This window comes from Embiotoca jacksoni, unplaced genomic scaffold, assembly GCF_022577435.1.
Source record: "Embiotoca jacksoni isolate LCO1_2020_lvr unplaced genomic scaffold, fEmbJac1.0.p SCAF_10, whole genome shotgun sequence".
In the NCBI taxonomy this organism is placed as follows: domain Eukaryota; kingdom Metazoa; phylum Chordata; class Actinopteri; family Embiotocidae; genus Embiotoca; species Embiotoca jacksoni.
Genome location: NW_027185230.1, coordinates 15,566,590 through 15,589,497, shown reverse-complemented (window position 1 = coordinate 15,589,497; position 22,908 = coordinate 15,566,590). Strand labels below are relative to the sequence as shown.

Here is a 22,908-nt window from a genome sequence, read left to right as displayed (position 1 = left end):
ACACTCACATCCATATTCCTCCTCTCTCCCCTTTGTCATGTCATCCTCCCTCCTCTCCTCTCCTGCAGGGTTTTATTGGAATCCCGGGCCTTTTTGGCCTGCCTGGGCCTGATGGCGAAAGAGTGAGTTTCCTTTTCACATGTATTTTCACTTAATACTTTTAGAAGTGTACAGTGACCAAATGAACCTGGCTAATATCCCTATGAGATGACAGCAGAGCCTCTCCTGCCATTTCATTCAGCTGTCTTGTTGTTATAAATGCGAGAAATGCTCCCCAGCTGTCTGAGATGCTGCATGTAGCCCTGTGGGAATGTTGATGACTCATATGATAAAAGCCCCCTGTTAGAGCCTTTGAACTGCCTGAACTCATCAAGGCCTCCTCCTTCTGTACGGCCTCTAAAACATGGAACGATTAGCCTACTTATGACATGATCCAGGGGGTTGCGTCAGCGCAGGCCGGGCTGGCTGTAATCAGGACCCCCTTCCACTGCCAGCCAGCAAAATGCCTCATACCTTTAGCTGCACATATAATAGACGGTGTGAAACTCATTTTATATCTAAATGTAGGAGATGGAGGTTTAAATCCCTCATAATAGGCTGTGATAACTTCAGATAGGCTGCACTCAGCTGCTCCTCACATCTGTTGAAGCAGGAGATGAGAGCGGCTTACAGCGATGCCTTTTTAATTGTGTTTTGGGCTTGAATCAGTTATTCCCAAGAGCATTATATATTTTGGTTTTGATATGGGTTTTTGCATAATGTCTGACTGGCTCTTTCTTCTCTGTTTTTCTGTCTTCCCTAACCTTTCTGCTCTGTTTTCTGTTCTACCTCCGCTCTCGCTTGTTTGGATTTTTAGGGCATCCCCGGCGAACCAGGGAAGAGGGGCAAGATGGGTAGGCCGGTAAAGTTTTGTCTCAACATACTTTACAGATAATCTTTACAACGTGTGATGAATTGTGCTGGAAGTGTTGACTTTGAATGTATCATCTATTTTTTATTTATTTATTTATTTTTTCAAAAATTGGAAAATCAAATCAATATTTTTACCATTTTGATACAAAATTTGATTTGATTACAGATTCTTAATGCTGCATGCTCACCACCCCCCACTCCAGTGAGGAATTTATATAAAATGCATCATAGTTTTATAAACAATTCCTTTATTTGGATCATGTGGAGATCTTTGGGTGAACAGACTCCAACACCTACACATGTGAAAATTTATACGGTCTGCATTTACGTCATTGTTTGAGTCAGCTCAGTATTTCCATGGCTGTTGGAAGGGTTAACGGCAGCCTGAGTACAGTGGAGTCCCACCAGCCGCATGTCGGGGTCTTGGTTGCAACAAGAAAAAGGCTTTTGTTGGAGTAGAGGGCCTTTGGTCCTCATCCCCCCTTTCCCCTCCCTCCCCCAGCATGGAGCCGAGCCATTTGGAGGAAGCAGTCAATTTCTGTTGTGTGTGTCAGATAGTGTTCAAAGTCAGTTTAACGGAGTGTTTCAGAAAGAGTGTGTAACCCTGAAAACACACTGCTGAGATCATTCTGCAGCTGTTGCTTATTGGCTTTTCAGTAAATAAGGCATTTATAGGCCAAAACATCTGAACACACGCGAGCTGGTGTCTGCTTAGTGTGAGGCTTTTAGAAGTGAGGCTTATTCTGTAATTAGGCAAATGTTCATGAAGTAGCTGTGGATGCAAATTCACCATTTGTAAGGCTTTGTTTGCGTTTGATTTTTGTGTCGTGTGTGTGTGTGTGTGTGTGTGTGTGTGTGTGTGTGTGTGTTCTCTTCACTCAAGTAGGGCTAGATCATAAGACTCACTCGCAGTTTTTTTAGACACCGTTTCTGCCATGAAAACCTTGTTAAGTTTATTTAAAAAAAACTAAAAGCACTCAAATTGAAGTGCTGTCATCACATCTTAGTCTTTTCCTGCTTGAGGCACATTGTGAATGATTGTGTAACTGAAGCATTTCTGCTTTTCAAGGCAGAAAGGAAAACAATGAAACATTATTTATACGTATAGCATTGCCCTGTAGGCTAACCGGCCTGTAAATATAACTGGAAAACAGGCGTATCACCATCATTGTCCTCTGATTTCAGCGCTCCTTCATGGAAAATGGAAAGCTAGGACACTTAACAAGATGATCCCTGAGAGATCATCCCTCTCCTCCATGATGGAGGAGCAAGAACAGAGGAACCACATGAACCTGAGCCAGACATTTTAATGGCCATAACTGCAGCGCTTGTAGTCGTTCGAGGAAACACACACGCACATACACACGCAGCGTGATCTACTTAAGAGTGATGAGGGAATAGATATATCTAAAACAGGGAAGAGCATAAAAAGTTTCCGTGTGTTTTGCCAACAGTTTTCCATTTCACCTTAAGTTTTTTTTTGCATATATCTGTTCAGCAATGTTTGCCTGTTGGCTGTTCTCTTTATGTTGCAATTCATTTACATCAAACTCAGTGCTGCTGCTGTTTGATCCTACTTGAGGTTGAAGCAGACGAACAAACACAGTGGTCTGACATCATGTAAAAGCAGAAATACACTAAAAGCTCATATGACTGCCCTCAAAGGCTTTTAAAGTACTTGGCAAAGGCGCGATTCCCACATTTGTCCTCAGTTTGTACAGCAGCAGTGACAGCTGTGTACGATTCATCTTTTGGGTCACTGTTACACTTCATAGATTTCACTGTCATGCTTGTCCCAGCGTGCTCAATTTCTTAAAACTATAAAGCAGGTTCATGCATTACACTGACCCTACTTTAAAATGTTTTCTGGGGAGTTTAAACTTGCTCCAGAAGCCTGGTAGGGACAGAAAAGAGCTTCTTATGCAGCTAAAATCGCCTCATTGACCCGATGGGATGTTAGATTAGATTGAAGACAGGTGAATATTTACACAGAATCAATCTCAGGGATTTATTATTATTTTATTATTATGACATCAAAATGGCAAAATCACAGATTTTCTTCAGGAAATGAGCAAAAAACTCAAATACAAAGAGTTACATTGAGACAGCAGACCGTATTCGTAAACTGAATCAGAGATTAAAATAAATATACATGCTGTATATCGAAATCATCTCTGCTCTTACAGAAATAACTGACATTTTCTGGAGCTAACAGTAATTAGCTTTCTGAAACAATGCATTGAGGTCAGAACAGCAGAACCCAACCATTATGAATGTTTCTGAATGGTCTCGGTTTTAAAGTGCGTTGGCTCTCATGCTCTCTACAGATGTGGTTTCTCTTTGCTGCACCACACAACTGTTAGCATAGCTCAGATTAGCTTCCCACTTACTGCTAAATGGACAGAGTAATTGCTTGGCTTCTCTTGTTGCATTTAGAAAGTGTACTCAGCCGAAGTAGAACAGTTGGCGACTCACACTGCAGCTGATAGATTTAATGCTTTTAAAAGGGTCATTATGCTTTTATTTTGTGCATATTTCAAATGAGTTTATGTTTAATGTTATATTTGACTCGGGGAAGTGATTGTAGTTGCTGTGCTATTACAGCAGAGCACTCTTGGTTGTGTAACAGTCAGCAGAATTTGTGAAAATGTCCTTTGCGAACTTGACTCTATGGTTAAAGACATAATGATTTACTCTATGTTTACTTTGGCGGGACTGAAGGACCAAAACATAGACACACCCTTCTCCAGTGAAAATGTGACATTTCTGTGTTATTGTTGCAGTAGTATTTGCACAATGTATTTACCATTGCATTTTAACTGTCTACTGTACATTAAAGCGACTATTACCAAATTATTCTGATATTTACAATGCATCACGTAACCTGTGGTCATGAAACCCAAGAATTATTCCCACGGTGCAGTTCCTCTCGCCTCGAAGGAGATTTACAGTCTCTTTCAGCTTGTTGTTTAGGTTTTCTGGTCCGTAAAGTCACTGTTTTGGTTCTCTCCCACAGTTCTTTCTCGTTCTGTTCTGCTGCATCAGGCAAATGTCAGTGACAAAGCTCTAAAAAGCAACTCTGCACTACCTGCTCAGCACCTGATTTTCTATCAGGAGTTCGTGAAAACCAAAATCAGAGCAGAAAGAAGTTAATATTAGACTTCTGGATAGCCAGAAACACTACTCTAATGAATAGTAGTGCTTTGCTAAATAAATGCACAAATGTTGCCTTCACAACTTTCTGATGAGCCAAAATGTCCCAAAAAAATTATTTTACAGATTTAAGAAAGCAGACATGTCAAGAAAGAGGACATGAATTTTACTGGATGTCTGAGTTTGTGTCACTGTTTGTGTGCAGCAAAACATAAAAGTTGCTCTCTCTGTTTTTAGGGGTTTCCGGGGGACTTTGGGGAGAGAGGACCACCTGGACCAGATGGAGAGCCAGTATGTCGCACGCTCAGTTACTCAAACACTCCTAAATATATAACAAATCTACATGCTCATATATCCAAACGCAGAGCAGTGGTTTCACTTACCCGCACACGAACACACTCCCCTGGTGTTTTAGTGCTGTGATATTTTGGCAGTGTTGGTGGTTAAATCATCTGGCAGTCCAGCAGTTTTCCTGTTATACAGTGATGTTTGAAGTTGCTCTGGACGAGCTTTACTACTGTATTTAATTTCATCCCATTCCCTCCTCCGTTGTAGATACTTTTACTTGGCCCTCAGTCTTAAAAACCTGCAGTGTTAAAGAGGGACCAGTTTGAAATGCTGCCTTTTCCAGTCACCGCTGTAAACTGGCCACCAACACACACATACAGTATTATTAGGAGGTGATATCCAACAATAGTGAACGATGTAATAGGATGTCATTTTGAGTGCTAGTTCCCAATTCCATAACGATAGGCCAGTAAACAGAGTCTGGAGCGGGGTTCTCTCCATATGGAAGACGTCAAAAGATTTGATCTCAGCATTTTGGCTATTTCGGGACATTCACTGTCATTCTTATAAATGTGACACTTCATCAGTCACAGTGGAAAAGTCTAAAATAAAAACACAGCAAGTCAGCAAGTTGTTCTTTGACACTCTGAATTACACAATACACACACAGCTCATTCATGTTTGAACAACCCATTCACTCACACATCTCTGACTTTTCCAAAGGTTCAGTCTTGTTGATCAGCCAACTAAACTGCTAATAAATCCTCTTAGCCTGGAGGCTTTTCTTCCACAGTGTAAATGACGTATTAAACTTGTCAGATGCTGGTCTATGTTTTCAATAATCTGCACAACAGGCTTATTGACTACAAGATGATAAGTTTTATTTATTTCTGCACCACACTTTGGTATGTCTACATGTGAGAGAAGAAAGTTTGGAGTGTTTTACTCCTGCAAAACAAAAGTGAAAGATGTTACAGTAGTACCGGTTCTCAGCTACGAAACCACTGTTCCAGATTGCTCCATAATGCCTGCTTGCTGTGTTCAGTTTGAGCATGTACATGTGTATCCCAGAGGGCTAGTTACGTCCGTGAATATGAATTGTGATGTTTCGTTTCTATTGAACTTGTTTGAACTTTCTATTGATCTAATATTATATACTAGATTTTAAGACCTATGTCTTTTAGTAGGCCAAATTCCCTTCTCACAATGTTAATAACTGTGAAAAATAAGTTGTGTTCTTCCTTGTCCTATGCACCCCCCTTACACCAAGTTTTATGAAAGTTGGGCTGGTAATTTTCCGTGGTCTTGCTGGCAGATAAACAAACAACACTGAAAATGTAACCTCCTTGAGTCTGTAGCCACACTATTGCTTTATGAAGCTGTACTTCATCCTAATATAAATATGCAAAGAGAATGCTTACACGCTGTGTTTAGCAGTATCTTAGCTTAGCATCTTAACATGCTAACATTTGCTAATTATACGCAGATAAAATACTGGTGAGGTTGATGTGAAGGTCATTAGTTTTGCTGGTATATTGTCATAAACCAGTGATGATGGTGGTAGATGAAAAGTCAGGGGATGACTAAATAATGAATCATTTGAGGAATCAATCAGTCACCAGCGTCTGTGATTAAGTGTGATGACCCTTAATTCAAGCGTGTTTTTGTAAATGTAGTAGCAGGAGTGGTAGAGTTTCAGCGCATATGGTGGTCAACGCTAATAGTTTCAAAATGAACCCCAGGTCTGCCCCCATTGATGCAACGACTAAAGACGATTACATATGGAGCGTGGCCTGACCCATACAATTGTTGCAGTGAATTTGGTCTGGTAACACCAGGCTAACATGAATTTACCAAACCATCCCATATTTTTTGAGACGTTTAACTAAAAAAGTCAACCTCATGGTGGCGGTAGAGGAAAAGTCAAGAATCACTACAACAAATTGTCTTGAAACGATAAATGCTTGGTGATAAGTGTTGAGGATATGTCACTGGATAAATGTAAAACTGTGACCTGCTGGCGGCGCTAGAGAACAAAGGGATCTCCATCATTAGGATACATCCTTCGGGATCGCCGAATGTCTATAAAAGTCTGTCTCTTTCTGTCTTTCATTTTTTGAGGTAGAACGAACCTGCATATTTGAAAGAGCCACAGGGGGACGATAGGCTCACATCCCCCTCCACCTTTACCTCAGACACACGCGCACACACACACACACACGCACACACGCACACACACACACACACACACGCACACACGCACACACACACACACACACACACATGCACACGGCCCCCTCTCATAAGCTGCGATGAACACTGAGCCACTCATCTGAGCATGTTTGTTTAAAAAAAACCAATAACCCACAAAACCTGCTCCTTCTCCCTCTCCCTTCATCTCACTGAGTCTCTCTCCTCCTCTCTGACTAGGGTGACATGGGAGCCCCCGGTCCAAACGGAGTTCTTGGACTTATTGTAAGTAGTAGTTTGTGTGTTTCTGTGTGTAGTCTGCTTGCTGCCGTCAATTCAAATATCCTCTTTTCCCACACGTACTCCACAAATACATAGCTGCGAAGGACTGTGTTTAAATGAAACCCAATATGCCTGCCTAATTGAAAAAACACCCTCAATTAGCGCTCATCATTTACATTGCCAGCCAGTTTGGTGAGAAACTAACCACTATGTGCAGGTTTTTTATCATTGTAAACATATTTAAAATAGTGAAATTATGGTTACAGGACGCCAAGATGGAGGACAAAGTTAAAGCCTGTATTATGTAATTCATTCATATCACTTCTCTCATGATAAACATTTTATTTATTAACAGTTCGATCAATCAAACAGACTCCAACAATGCATCCTGTTCTCCTCTTGAATCTCCCTCTTATTAACTATTTTTGGACAGGAACTGCCCCCCCTGCCTCCGCCCTCACCCACACCCCCACCCATCACCTTGCCCTCCAAGCCTGCCCAGCCCGACAGCCACATAATTGCATCTGATTATAATGTCTCCCTGGTTTCTCTTGTCGTGTCCCGTCTTCACCCGTCGCTGCCGCTCCTCCCGGTCTATTCTGGGCCACCGGTGGTGGTAGTAGGCCTGTAATTGGAGGACTCTCTGATTACAGCTCTGCTCTTGGCTCTGTGTCCTCTGCGTCCATCTGATCCGATGCTATAATGTACAGTACACAAGCGCAGCACTGAGCTGCACTTCAAGGATATAAAAATACAAACACCATCCTCTGGGGACTGCAGGCCCGCAGCTTTGGGTGAAGGCTGGCCGCTGTTGAAGAAGAGAAAGTCAAAATTCAGAAAATAGAAGAGATAAAGTATTCCTTTTACAAGCAGCCATATCACCTTTATTTTTTTTAGTTTCTCTCTGTCTGTCTTAATTTCTCCCACTTGTTGCATTCAACAGATGAAATATCAGTATGAACTAAAAACCCTGGGCTGCATCCACAAACCATCATCTTATTATTATTGTGCTTTGACATGATGGAGGTTGGAAAAGTTCTTATAGTTGCTCAGTGACTGAACCTGGGTGCCACTGCAGCAGACACTGATAACAAATCCACAAACCTGAATTCAATTGAAGACATTCTACAGGAGATTGTGTTTCTTCATGCATTTCTTGCGATTTGCGAGCAGGAAATATGCTGTTGATAGAAACAGTTAAGTATGAGTGAACCCTTTAGAGCCTTGCAGCAGTGGAGCCATAATACAAATACTGTTGTTTTTAGAGGCAAATCACTCTAATGAGATACGACTTCATTCTCAGGCGTTAGATTGCATTTGATTTTCCCAACTATGGAAGAAGAAACTTTCTACTTTCAAACTATCTTTACCAAATTAAGTGAGGGGCATCTTTGCGACATATCGTCTCTTGTCACACATGCAGATAGTACACTATTCAGAGAGACAAATATTTGATACACTGAGCCAAGGCCACCCTTTGATTCAGGCTTCAGATGAAGCACGAGCTTGGCTTCTGACTGCCAGATCTATTCATCCATCCCAAAATGGGTCATATATTATCATCCATTGTTTTGTGTTATGTGCAATGTGATCGCTGCATTGATAATCTGGAAGCAAAGACAATTAATTTAATCACATTTGCTCAATCCCAAAGTGAGATGGTGTGTGTGAATGTCAAGGGGCCTGAGCCTTGTGTTTATCTGTACTTTATGATGTGATATCACTAAATATGGATATGTTTCTTGTTTATCCCCTCCTCTGGCATCAGGGTGATATGGGGCCTGTGGGAGAGATGGGCCCTCCAGGACCTAATGGACTGAAAGTAATTTCACACACACGCAGATGGAAACCTTTTGCCTTCACTGTCTTCTCTTGCATTGTCTTGTTTGGACTGCCTTGTCTTTATTTAATGTGTGATATTAACCAAGCGAATGGAAAATAAGCTCGGCTGGAGATCGGAGTTTGGATAAGTTGCTGGTTAATATCTTTGTGACATCAGTGTGTATCCATGAGGATGAACTTTAGGTGAAGTTTGTCCTTAGGGGGTTGCCTTTCTAACCCTTCTGCCTGTGCTTGTTCCAGGGGGTGCCCGGAAACCCAGGAGAAGCAGGACTGAAAGGTGATAAGGTGATCTGAATATTCCTGTTATTGGCCTGTGTTTGAGCAGCATGTGATGAAAATGTACACCTTTGCATCCTCCTGTAGCAACTTCTGTCTAACCTTTAGACATAGAGCATGCTTTCATTAGGTCCCACCTTCAACCACACTGATACAAATTTTTGATGAGTGTTGCAAGTTGTTTAAAACATGAATATTTGTCCTTTCTTTTGCCATTTTGATTAAATCTACTGTAGGAAACTACTCCTACCCCACCTTTAATTTTAGGCAGTCAGCTGGGAGGCCATTGAATGAAGTAGTCCTTTAAATAATAGACTTACAAAGTACTTTATAAATAAGTTTTATAAGTGTCTTCTGTATAGAAAACACAGATAAAAACAGACAATAATGATTGGAAAAAGTAACAAATTATCACGACAATGCCAGAAGATAAATGAGTTTTTGAGATCCTCTATGTCTGTTCTCACTTTGACAAAGTGAGTTTTTGGGAGGTGCTTTAAAGGTCTCTGCAACAGTATCTGAAGATGTTGACAGAGATATAATTTTTTTGGATTGAAGCAGAAGGCCAGCAGTAAATTCTTAAGCAATCAGTCTGTATTTACTGCAGTTGGCTGACATTTCCCCTGCTAAAACCAGAACAATGCGCAGTAGAATGACTGAGCCTGAAGGAGATAAAAGCACAAAGTACCAAATCTGCCAGTGGCAGAAACGATGTTAAGAAAGTGCCTGATTCAAACTGCCTCATTTACTTACTTAACATTTTTTTCTGAGTGTTCTGTGTACAAGATTAAATTAACATTAGGCGCTTAACACTTTGTATTTGAACTGAAGCTCTGCAGCTCAGAGCTAAAATAATTAATACTCTGTTATCACTAATTTGTCGAATACTGGCTCAGTCTGTAAAACATATGTGATAACAGAATGGAGCAATCGCTATCAGACAGATTGACACCACATGAAAAACTTGGCTAATGCAGTGAACTACATTCATTGTGTGTGAATGCTCATAATGTACAGCCTGCTAATGAGAATTGTCTGTTGAAGAAAGCTGAATGCGATTGACATAGTGGAAAGTTACAGCTCCCCCTAATGTTCTTCTATTTTTTCTTTCTCTCTGTCCATACCTCGTCCATCTTCCTGCGTGTGTTCGTCTCCTCCTCCTCTCTCCGTCAGGGTGAACTTGGGATTCCTGGCGACCAAGGGGAGATTGGGTACAAAGGAGACAAGGTAGATCACCTCTGCAACACATTTGTACATGCTGTAAATGCTCACATATCATCTCCCTCCCCATTCTCCAACCTCATCAGCTCCTGTCCTGCACGCAGCCTCCAATACTAACATATCCCGAGTTACACAGACTTAGCTGCAGAACTGTCTTTGTAAAATGACTTAGCCAGATGTTTGCTGTCCAGGTTATGGAAATTCTTATGTTAACCCTCCTCATTTGTCTCTCTGTGTCAGCAAAATCTAACCTATCATAGAAGAGAGTGGCCCCAAGAGATAACACAATCCTGAGCAGACTCATGCATGTCTAGTGTCTGTTTCCCGAGAAAAGAAATCAATGCTTTTCTGCTTCTGAATCCTGTCTGACTGTCTGTCTTAGTTTTTATGTATTTTGTTTTTATTGAATAGGGCATCCAGGGGGCGCCAGGGTTACCAGGCATCCATGGGAAACCAGGACCACAGGTTAGTTCTGTTGTGGCTTTAGTAACCCGGAATACTTTAAAATGCCAAAATGTGGACATAACACTTTTTATCTAAAGGATTGGGGATTGGTTCAGTGTTTTGGGAGATCCGCTTATTCGCTTTCTTGCCAAGAGTTAGATCAATATAGCCAGCAGCGAGTTGGCGTAGTTTATCATAAACACTGGAAATGGGGGGGAAACAGTTAGCCTGGCTTTGTCCAAAGGTATCAAAATCTGCCCGACCAACATATTATATCTGGTTTGTTCAGTCTGTACTGTTTCAAATGTTTTCAACTCAAGAGCAAACAACTTTTTACAGGGGGTTATGTGCTTGGCTGTAATTTCCAAAAATTATGTTGACACCATGAAGTTGCCAAGCAACCATTAGAGAGTCCAGGGAGTCACTGCTCCCAGCCAAGAAATTGTCACCTGCATAAAGTAGTCTCCCAGGACGCCTAGCCCGACCTCTTTTCAAAATACTTAACCTTTTATTATTTCGTATGAATAATACTCAAATTAAAAACATTTTAAACTTCTGAAGAACTGCTGTTTCTCTCATGTGTTACTTTGTTCATTTTTGTTTTAGTATATTTTTGGGGAGTATATTTGTTCATTTTTAGACTGGTTTTTGTACATGCTAATTAATGAGTCTCAGAGATGCTTGAGAGTAGATTATGTTACCTTCGGACAGAGCCAAGCTATCTGTTTCCCATTGTTATCCGTCTTTGTGCTAAGCTAAGCTAACCAGCTGCTGCCTTTAACCTTAGATTGACAGATAAGCAAGTTCTATTGACCCTCTCATCCAATTCTCAGCAAAAAAAAAAGTGATGTATAATTTATAAAATATCAAACTATTTCCCATGTTTTCCTTTGTCTTTTTTACAGGGCAAGATCGGAGAGAGAGGCCCTGATGGTACACCCGGACCGCCAGGTCCTGAGGTTTGTATTTGCTCCTTCAGTTCTGCCTTGAATGTGTCAGTTTGTATTTTACAGAGATAATTAAAATCAAATCTTTTGATTAACCACGACAGGGTTTCCCTGGTGACATGGGACCACCGGGAGAGAACGGCCTTGAAGGACCAAAGGTGAGAAAAACCATCATCTCGGCTGAGTAGTTGAATATACATGTCTGACACGAAACAGAACACACCTAAGAATCTACAGCCGTGCTATCAGAGGCACAACAGTGCTTTAAGTTAAATTTACACAATAACAATGCTTACATGCTGATGTTTAGCGGGTATAATATTTACCCTTTGGCTTGTATTTAATAATTAGCGGACAAGGCTGGTTATATGTCATTAGTTTTGCAGATATTTGGTCATTAACCAAAGTATTCAACAAATTAAAAGTTTGTGCAACTTATTGCATTTTGTTTTTAAAATTCAGGGAATCACCAGTGTCATCAGAATTCATCCTCTGTGGACCTTAAATGTCTTTCCTTAATTTTCACAGCAGTCCATTCAATCTGACCTACTTTCATTACAGCCACTACTGCTGCTACTTTAGAAAAACAACATATATATAAGGACTACATTTATCTTTACAACTTAGGTTTAATATTACTGACTTTTACTATTCCAGGGAAAACTGGGGGCCAGAGGTTTACCGGGGCCACGAGGGGTGCCTGGCTTGGAGGTAAGTCTGTCAGACTCTGCCCACATTTGAACAACCACAAAGCGCCAGAAAGGCTTTAACATTTTTATGACACAAGGCTTTTCTTTGCTGAGGGGACACTTTATGTCCCCAAACGCAAGTCATGCTAAGATCAATATTATCTGTTTCCAGGGAGACGAGGGCCCGATCGGTCCACCAGGCCCAACAGGACTCGAGGTGAGTTATTAGACAAACACCTGTTGTTGCGTGGCTGGCGGGAAGGTAGTAGAGACAGAGAAGATAGCATGGATCACTGTTAAGGCCTTTTAACTCATGCATGGTCACTTCACACCAGTATAACATGTCTAAGAATAACATGTTTTACATGTATGTTTGGCCAAAGAAAAAAATTTTCAGTATGTGTCTGTTTACACCTGTAGTAATCATTAAAGAAGTATGAAGCCAAATCTGTTGCAAGTTGGCTGTTAACTTAACTAACTCTCAATATCTATCAATATCTAAGTTGGAAGAACAGTGAAACCTTCATATGGTGTTTTTTCACCTTCATACTCAGCAGCCTGTATTGTTTAATTATGCATCCCCGTTATGCCACGGTGGGAGTTCTTCTGAAATGTATCAGAAGTGATAAAGTAGGTCGTCATTGGGGATTTTTCTTCGATTGCATTCGTGAGAAGTTTTAGATATGTATCCGGTCACGACAAAGAACTGCATGCAATCCTTGATTTTGGCCACTAGGGGGTGATAACTGCCATCGTCATGTTTATAGGTGTCAAGATTTATAGCTGCCATAAAGTGCTGGAAGATGGTAACAGCCACTGCAGAAACAGACTTGTTGACTTCATTTTCCAAATGCGTTATTGAATGATAAAGAAAATAGATTATTTAAATTATAGATATGCTTTCAAGCTTACTTCTCTGACATAAAACTAAATCATTATTCCAGAGTCTACCTGTTTTCTTGTTTCCTCTGTACTTTCTTTGACTCTGACTCCCACCACGCTCACACGCCTCCCACCCACCCGCCCTGTCTCATTCTCTGACCCCCTCCTTATCCGTTGTCCAAGGGGAAGTGGTGTATGACTCCTTTGGGAGCTGCGATTGATCTCTGGCCAGGAGCCACGGGTCCTCCTCCTCCTGCACCTCCTTAGCCAGTTGTCTGTCTTTTAGCTCCACTGCTGCGAGCAGAATGACACCCTCGCTTCCTTTTTTTTTTTATTTTTTTTTTTTATTTATTTATTTTTTTTATTTATTTTTTTTTTTTTTATCATTTCCCACACATTTGCTGCTCATTGCTCATTCTTGGTACAGTGTATGTTCTTCTTCTGAGCATTTCTTTCTTTCTTTTGTTAATGTGGTCTAAATCTAAATCTAAATCAGGTGATAAAATAATTTACAAATCCTAGAAAGTTCACATTAATTCTCATTCTACGACACAAATGTGCTTTAACAGTGTGTCTGAGGGAAATAAAGTTTCAGCCTGTACTTCTATTTGGACTAAAACTTGGAATTGTTGAGTCACGCAATCTTCAGGAGGTATTGCTAGTAAAAGAAGCACTTACCCCCTTTTTAACTCCAGGAATGACTGTCTGTGCAAGAGGAACATTACAGTCATTGAACACTTTTCACCGCTTGCCAAAATGTACTGTCAGCATTACCGGTACACTCCACTATGTATTTCACCATGTGTGCATTGAGCTGCAGGATACTTCCCTGTTCTCTCTCCAAACTGTCATCTCATAGGAAACAGATCCTTTACATTCGCTGAGAATTTGTGATGAATGTTAATGATACATGAACTGGCATGTGAATGTCTGTTATTCATCGCTCTGTGCTACGTTTTTTTTTTTCAGGGCAGAATGGGCAGAAAAGGATTTCCTGGGAAGGTTGGGCCGGAGGGACTTAAGGTGAATAAAAATACATTCAATCATGATTTTGTTTTCTCCTTTTCCTGAAGATATAGAAGAACATTGAATTGACCATTATAAACTAATAGTATATTTGTATTTCACAGGGGGAGGCCGGTATCACAGGAAATGTTGGAACCATGGGAGAAAGAGTAGGTCATCCTGACACTGACACTTCCTGTGCTCTTTTCAGTCCAATCCATTTATCCAAATGTCTGTCTGTTCATCCATCCAACACAGAGTGTTTGTGTTTCAGGGCTTGGTGGGTTTCATCGGACCTGTGGGAGAGGCGGGACTGGCAGGAGAGAAGGTAAAAACTAATCTTCCCGTGCATACATTTATTTGAGCTGTCCTCACAAGTTTACTCTAAATGAGTGAATGTTGTGCATTTTTAGGGGGATCGAGGGGAGATGGGCCTTCCCGGACCACCTGGAGAAAAGGGATCAACGGTAAGAAATAATGAACAGTGCAGAGCGGAGGCATCTCAATTTGATTTAAAAAAAAAGCGTTATTTGTGACTTGAATTTTCGAAGATGGTGATTTGTCTTTAAGAAAATCCTCAGGATGGTCATCTTAAACTAAACTGTGTCTTTTATTCCCATGGGAATATACTCATGTGGAGGCTTAGGTCAATACAAATAGGAGGAAAGGAAGCACATCACCTCGTGGATGACTTAGTGGCATGTTTTCTAAGCAGTGGTTTAGCACTTGGCACGAGGCCTTTAGCAGGAAAAAGTTGTCACATTGGATTAAACAAAGGAGGAAATAACTCTAATAGATTCTTACAATGATTTACCTTCCTGGTGGTATTTAATGGGCACAGGAAGTGCTGACTCTTCTTAAATATCAATGCTGCTGGGATGTGCTCCAGACGTCCCTCAATCTTCGGTCAGCAGAAGGTCTGAATGATCCCCCAAAGTTTCATGAGCTCAAGTCTTCCCTTCTCACACACTTACATGCTCCTTCAAACAGCAAGTGGCCTCATTGTCATGTCGTACTTTATCTTATAATAAACTGTCTAATGTATATGACAGGCTGGAGTGGATAAGAATTTAGTCATCATTCTTGCTGAAACAGAGAGAAGTTTCCTGCTGGCTGACAGCCAGTTGGATTTCTCTGAGGACACACACACACACACACACAGACATTCCCACACACACTTATAAGGACGTTCTGTGTTGGCCCGCTCCCCCAGCTGCAAAACAGAAACAGACCCTGTGGAAAAGACTGCATCATACCAAGTGAAGGGAGCTGACCAGCAGACATCCATAGTTGCGAACAGAGAGCTCATACTCTTAGACATCTATGTTTTATTCTCATGGATGGATGACATCAGAGCTGCCTACTGTGCTATAGGTTTGCCTAATGGATGGATTTTATTGCACTCAGTTGTTCTGAGCCGTCTGACTGAAATAACTCCCCATTATATAGTTATGCTTTTACAAATGGCCTGGCCAAAAACTGAGGCCCAATAAAAAAAAAAGGAGGTTTTCTGATATAAAATCATCCCCTTAGGCAGTCTGTTATTCTCTTTGCCCGTTACTTTAATTGTTACGTAAATGTGCTTTCCAGTGCAGAGAGCATCTCTGCAGATGTATGTTTGTATGAACAGTGCACGTGTGTGAGAAAGTAATGCAACTTATGAACTCCAAAAAATCCAATGCAATTTAGAGAATTCAGAGTCATTTTTTGTCTTCATGAATTATTTAGTCACATTTGAAAACTTGCTCCTTAAAAATGTCACTCCAAAGTGTGAGAGCATCATATCTTGTGTTGTGTATCAACAAAAAATGTTCCCTACTGTCATTATTGTGCCCAAATCCTTAATCTTATTGGAGTTAATGGTTTGTGTAATGCTGTTTTGTGTCAGTTGTAATCTAAGCACTGTGCATGTGTTTGTCTGTGAACATAGGGTCACCCGGGGACACCAGGTGAGACCGGACCTACTGGACCACCAGGAAGACCAGTAAGTCACCACTGTTTTGCACACTTTGTGTTTTCTTTTTACTCAGTCATAGTTCCTTGTGGTACTCTGCAGTAAAATCTAACTGAATGGTGGTTGAGCACCAGATTTCTTTCAGTCTCTGTGTCTCTACACAAAAGTTATCTTTTCAGCAGCTGATGATAGTAGCATGTAGTCTTAATAACCCACAGTCTGCTGCAGAGGTTTCTCTGAGCATTATGAGAGCTGGCAGCCTCCTGCTGAACCTGCATTACCCTTCTGTCAGTCAAAAGCCCAACACCTATAACCAATTAGAAGCTGCCCCCTGTTTCCCCTTGCCGTGTCGTTGCCGTGGCTGGGTTTGACAGGAGAGCGGGTCGAGCACTGGTTTAAGGTGGGGGCCGGTGAACCACCAAAACAAACATAAATACGGGGCTTTGGGGTGCAGCAGGACAGGATTCCAGAGCAGACCCTTTAATTGGTGTGAGTGACAGATCTAACAACAAACCCTGTAGTGTGTTCCCGAGGTCAGGCTGCCCCCCAGGGTCAACAGCCAGGGGGCTCTATGGTCTGTCAGTGTAAACCTTTGTTTTATCTCTCCTTCCCATTTTCCTCCCCCCTTCTCTTTCGTCTTTATCCCCCCCTTTTCCCCTTTGTTCATCAGGGACCTCCTGGAGCGTCTGGGCCAGCCGGTACCAGAGGACCTAAAGGCTTGCGGGTGAGTTTGAAGGTTCCCACTGGTTGTTTTTGCAGCTTAGGTGTTGACTGGTGCTCTGGAGTCATGCATGTCATTGTGTCCAGCCTTAAAAACAGATCATAAACTTGGCAAAAGCGTATGCATACACATTGCTTTCTGTCTTGCGTACACTGTGATGTGTGTTTTTTATAGGAGCTGTGCGCTACTGCTATTGTTGAGCCGTTGGAAAACATCAGCGGGTGAACATAATGAAGTGATATGGAGTTCCCTCTGAACTGATGTCATGTGTGTTTAATGGACTTGGGTGCTTGCATAGCACATACGAGGGTTCAGTGAAGAAAAATGAGTCTGTTTCATCCCTTTCAGAAGTCAATGCTCATTATAAGTGCTGGACGAGCTCCAGCGATGTAAAACAAACAAGTAATTTTTTATCCCATACAAACGGAACAATGACTGCTGGTTAGAGGAAGGCCACCGTCGTCAGTCCAGCTCCACCACTTCTCTTGTGGTTGGAAAATGTGACCTGGCTTTTGTGGCTGATCTGGAAGCTGCTTGCAGATAAAAAAAAATGGTGAACTGGGGAAACAGGATTTATGGGAGGATTAATAAAAGCATGCATCAGCTTTTTTTAATCATTCTATTTTAACAAAGGGCTCATTCAATAATAACAACAACACTATTTTTGCCTTTGGACCTTTTTAGAATCATTTAGGCAGCTTAGTGATACTTCTACAGTGATCGGAGCGACCAGTGTTCGACTCTACACCTGTGCTTTTTCTGTTAAAACCTGTTAAACAGTTTCTCAGTTGTGTGGAGAATGGAAATCTAGCAACATAAACTCAGCATAGTTCAACAGAAGAAGATTACCAAACGTCGATGATGCCAGTAACAACACTGGGATTTGCCGAATTCCAGCTTTGCAGTCTCAATAAAAAGGGAAACTGTATACAACTCTGGAGATGTACCTGGATAAATACCATCAACAGAAGTTTCAAACCAGATCAGTCATGTTGCTCATAAAACCTCTGGAACAACATCAAGCAAATAAATTCTTGAACTCTCAATTCACATAAGCATTTTCAGGTGCATTCAAAGTAAATATACTGTAATGGCAATAATAATGATTTCAGTGGAAGACGATGACAGTGGGTGTATTAATGTTTGTGCTCAGTTCTGTTTGACAGTTTTGAACACACCTTTCACTCATGTGAAGTGCAGATCCACCCGTCGTCCTTTTTCAAAGGTTTTTAAGAGATGAGTTTTATTGCCGTGGTCCTCTATGCCAGCGACAAAACAGGATGAAATAGCACCGAGCTTCTTCATCTGAAACATCCAGGAGAGATGGGCCTCGCCATGGTTGGCCTGGACACACTGCAATGTCTCAAGCTGTGTTTTCAGTTAATACTAATGTCAGCAGCTTCCACTGCCAGTAAATCTGCCTGCTGCTTCATGACTTATGTTGGCTAGTCCAAGATTAGAGCCCTGTGTGTTGCAAGCCAGGAGACATAGAGGTCGTTCCTCTTACAGACTCTGTTACCAGCTGGGATCTTACATGTGTGCAACCGCAGACTCACACACATCTCACCCCCACCGCCTCGACACACAAAAACTCTGTGTCTGCAAGAAATGCAACAGCTTTTAGAATACAAGTTTTTAGGGGATTCTGTATTTACTTTGTTCGATGTCGTAAATAAACACAAAATAATATGGATTTAATTTGAGAGGTCCGGATTTATATTTAACAAACAAAACCCAATAAAGTCAAGTTTAAGACAAATAATTTAACGCCCCATTTGAAACAAACAATTAAATACGACGGTTTAAATGATGCTCTGTCATTAGAGACAAACCAATTAAATAATGCTCTAATTATGCCTACATGCTCGATGCTTGACTAAATGCTTGACATCATGTCCCTGGTGTGAGGGTGAGCGCTGAAAGTGACATCATCATGTCTCTTGTGCTGAGTGTGTCTGCAGTGTGAAGGGTTTTTAAAGGCTTCGAAACAGATCTCAAAGTTGCTGTTGACAAGACTTGTCTCTGAGAGAGCATCATCCCATGCTGTTTAAGAGAGATAAAAGGGATGAATCTCACAGTTCTGTTGTAAACTGAAGTAGTTTTCTTATTTTGCCCAGTGAAGCAGTATATGTTTAAAAGCTTTGTATTTTATGTCTGCATCTGCCAAAATTGGAATGATAATCTATTAATTCCACTACAGGAGAGGCTCGATGTTCTCTGCAATAAAGTGGAAAATATATGTGCATATATATTGGCATTGGCAATCAGCCAGAAGAGTCGGAAAATATTGCCATGTTGGACACAGGCAAAAATAAAACCAACATCGTGCATCCCCACTGCACATAAAAAACTGAGTCATGCTTGAATACAACTTTTAAGGGTAAAATGAGACTGTATACAACTCCAAACTTTTACACAGATTTTAGCACCATATGTCTTTTACATGTAAGCTACTTGAAGCAAAGGGCCTTAATGTTGACAGAAATGTTACATCTGGCTCCACTCAAATGGCACCGGACTGTTTTCTAACATGGAAATATTGCCGAACCAGCAACAACAGATACAACTGCATGTTGGCATCACATTGTAGGACGTTGGTACAACTGCCGTCTCGGCGTCTGCTTTTTATTTTCACGTGTTAGGAATATTCAAACTTGTTGACTCAAACTTGTGGCTGTCAGACGAATCATGCTTTGTCTCTAATAACTGCTTGTGACGTCTAACCAGCTCCTCCGCTAATGTTTTCCATATTGAGTAGCATATTAATCCCATCATGCCTCCCTCTCAGCAGTCTGTGGTTATTATTGAGCTGGTTTAAATTCATGTGGATGATGCTGATTGTTTTGAATTCATTGTTCCCGGTGTTCCTCTTCTTCCTCGGGTCTGCCGCTCCTGTTTATGTAACTTAATGTAATTGATTAACTTTTAAGCATAATATTTAAGTCTTTTCCATGGCTGGATAGGATGAAATATTTTTCCCTACACATCGGCTAATCAGGCTATGTAAACGCAACCAGCGGGTAGCAGGTACCCCAGACAGGAATGTTAATGAGCGGTGCTCATCCAGCTCTATGTATAATAGGCTTATAGCACTTCAGCTAGCGGTGTTCTCCGTGGGCCAAACTCCCACTGTGCAGCCATCAATCACAACAAGGCCTCCTTTGTGAATATGTCATGTTATATTTGTTTTCTCCTTTGGAATTATTAGTAATCCCTTGAAAATCACAGTTAACCACTTGTTATTTATAACCACTGCTAGCTGGGATTTACCCATAAAGTGTCACATTCATCATCAGTCATAGAGCATCTGGGCAGTGTCACAGAGGCAGCATCTTCCAGAGCATAGAAGAGAAACTTTGTGCAGGTGCAAAGCAGATGGACCGTATTGGTCCACTGCCTGGCTCCCATTTATTATCACTGCTCACCAGGCTAGCGGGCATTTAAGCACTTTAGATTGAATGTGTTTGACAGTTGCACCCATGTAATCTAAACAGTGTGTGTGTGTGTGTGTGTGTGTGTGTGTGTGTGTGTGTTTCAGTGTGAACTGTATGTGTGTGTGCCCCAAACATACTATTAAAATAATTTAAGTAACAGATCAATGACTTTCAGTGCAATGTGTGACACCCTACAGAGAGGTCATGAAGCTGATTTTATGCACACATTCACGTAAACACACACATTTATACTTGCTTTCTTACTTATCCCGATGAGTACAGTTTACCGTAACCCTTCCAAGGCCTCCTGCATGTGGGCACTCTTGGTGTCAAACTATTCAGAGCTGTTTGTTTACGGTGTGTCGTGGCCGTCTGGCAGTGTTACAGTGACCTCTGTTGGTGAAGTGACAGCTGTCTTGTGTTTCAGGGAGCGATAGGGCCCGACGGTCCAACAGGAGAGATGGGATTAGAAGGAAAGAAGGTAAGAATGCCACTTTCACGAAATCAAATTGTGCAGATGCAAGAGTAATGGCCATAAAACAGCACAAAAATATTTAATTCAACATACATAATAGATTCTTAAGAGGGGAAATGGATCCTGTAGCAAGCTGCACATCTTCTCCTTCCACTCAGAAGGCAGAAAATAAATGCAAAGCTGGCATGTCTTGACACTGGCTATCTCTCATCCTTCTCTCTCTCCACAGGGTCTTGATGGTCCTCCAGGAAAAATAGGTTTCCCTGGACCACAGGTAAAACACTGGGGTACTTTTTATACTTTTCCACTCCTCCCTCTCATATATTTGTTGGTGCTTATGTTCCTCTGGAGGGGTGAGACATCAGCATGATTTAGAAGACCTACATGATACCAGCAGTGTGGAGGGCCTCAGTCAGAAACAGCATATTACTCTGGAGGAGATATCTGTGACTGGGATTCTTTTTTTTTATGCCTCATTGATGGGATTTTAGATTATTTACTCTACCTGAAATTAAACTTCAAAAATTTTGGGGCAAACAGAAAGAGATGGAGAAAGACTTGAAAGGAGAGAAAAGATTGTATATAAAAAGATAGAAACTGTCTGAAATGAGGCATAAAAGTTCCTGTAAATCTCTCCATATGAGTTTATGTAGTTTCCTAGTTAAGAACAGGTTCGTATTCTTATTTTGTGAAGGTCAGGGATCCTGCACTGATAAACTTTGTCCTAATTAATCCTGTCTTACACTATCCCTCCAGGGAAAGATCGGCGAGCCAGGGGAAACTGGGCCAAAAGGTTTTCCTGTGAGTTCATTATGCTCATATGTACAAATACGTGTTGGTGCTGGTGTGTCTACCTGTACTCTGAACTCACTGACCTCTCTGTCTCCAGGGGATACAAGGGCCTTCGGGACCTCCAGGGGACAAGGGAATAGCGGGCGAGCCGGTATGAGCCCTCTCTCCGTCCTTTCACATCTTTCTCTCCTGCTTCCTCATCTCCTTGCATTTTTGCATCTCCCCTATCATGTCTTGATGTCTTCAATTGCCTCAGTGTTTGTTTTGCTCTCACTTCCCTTCAATTTTGTTGGCCCAATTTTTTGAAGTATCCTCACTTCCAGCTCATCAAACTTTTCCTCTCCCCTCTTCAGAAAGTCTTGTTAGCTTCTCTCTGGTACCAAACGACAGCCTGGTTCAATCTACCAAGTCATGTTTGCTCTAACATATAACAGCCAGGAGGTAGTTTATGTGACATATTTTAGTGCTTATTAAAAATATATTTGCCTGCATTAAATGTTTCCTGCAGAGCAGCCAGGGAGTTGTCTCATCCTTTACACATCTGCTCTGTAGTGGCAGGAAACTGAACTGCAAGCTCACTGGGAAAAAATTATAGAACTGTTAAATGGTTGAACTTGCAAGCACAACAGATTTGATTTTTGCCATAATGGGTACAATCTTTAAACGATTTGCTGTCCTTTATGTGGTTTTATTTTATGAGCTGAGCAGAAATAGAGGCACAGAAAATATGTCAGTTTGTAGCTATGCTGAAATTAGCTCGGCATTATTAGAGACAGACACCTAGCGTCTCTTTGTTGTTGGTATCAAAGCATCACACTTTATATTCTCCAGTTTCCTATAAAATGAAACCTACATCTCTATTCTAATCTCTCATTCTGCATACTTTATACAGTAGACTGTTTGTACCTAAGGACAAATATAATGTAACAGACTGAATTTCAAATGTATCTTGGCTTGTAGTGGTGGAATTAGCATTTTAATGGTTCATATACATTTGCATGATCATGTTGACAGCATGCTATGAAATATATTTTCTTCTACACACTTTTGTGCATTGTAAAATGAGATTAAGCAGAGGCATTAATTAATTCTGAATTATATATATATAGTATATCCTGTTAAAATCCTTCCTTGTCGTTCGCTGTAGTTTCATCTTCTGTGCTGCACAGCTGCTTTTGCTGACAGACAATACAGTTCTGAGTCCTGTTGTTAACTTACTTTGGGCCTGTAGCCAGGAATATGAATAAGAGACTCCACAGGTGACTTCAGTTATATCATTAATGTTGTTTGGACTGGATGCAAGTCAGCCATAGAGCGAAACATTATTCATTTACACTGAGGTTGATATGGCAAAGCATCAGTGTTTTAGAAGCACAATTAGTGGCATAGTTACTCATTGCA

At 41.1% G+C, this 22,908-nt stretch overlaps 1 protein-coding gene across 1 annotated transcript in view; it reads left to right on the top strand.

Moving 5' to 3' along the window:
- Positions 1–22,908, top strand: part of col27a1a (collagen, type XXVII, alpha 1a) — a 67,261-nt gene that overhangs the window by 35,684 nt on the left and 8,669 nt on the right. The window contains exons 11-32 of the mRNA XM_069169355.1: positions 69–122; positions 857–901; positions 4,303–4,356; positions 6,784–6,828; positions 8,594–8,647; positions 8,908–8,952; positions 10,117–10,170; positions 10,576–10,629; positions 11,514–11,567; positions 11,660–11,713; positions 12,213–12,266; positions 12,417–12,461; positions 14,096–14,149; positions 14,257–14,301; positions 14,406–14,459; positions 14,545–14,598; positions 16,062–16,115; positions 16,756–16,809; positions 20,668–20,721; positions 20,945–20,989; positions 21,472–21,516; positions 21,605–21,658. Of these exons, the coding sequence (XP_069025456.1) occupies positions 69–122; positions 857–901; positions 4,303–4,356; positions 6,784–6,828; positions 8,594–8,647; positions 8,908–8,952; positions 10,117–10,170; positions 10,576–10,629; positions 11,514–11,567; positions 11,660–11,713; positions 12,213–12,266; positions 12,417–12,461; positions 14,096–14,149; positions 14,257–14,301; positions 14,406–14,459; positions 14,545–14,598; positions 16,062–16,115; positions 16,756–16,809; positions 20,668–20,721; positions 20,945–20,989; positions 21,472–21,516; positions 21,605–21,658 (1,125 nt within the window). The remainder of the gene's footprint in view (positions 1–68; positions 123–856; positions 902–4,302; positions 4,357–6,783; positions 6,829–8,593; positions 8,648–8,907; positions 8,953–10,116; positions 10,171–10,575; positions 10,630–11,513; positions 11,568–11,659; positions 11,714–12,212; positions 12,267–12,416; positions 12,462–14,095; positions 14,150–14,256; positions 14,302–14,405; positions 14,460–14,544; positions 14,599–16,061; positions 16,116–16,755; positions 16,810–20,667; positions 20,722–20,944; positions 20,990–21,471; positions 21,517–21,604; positions 21,659–22,908) is intronic.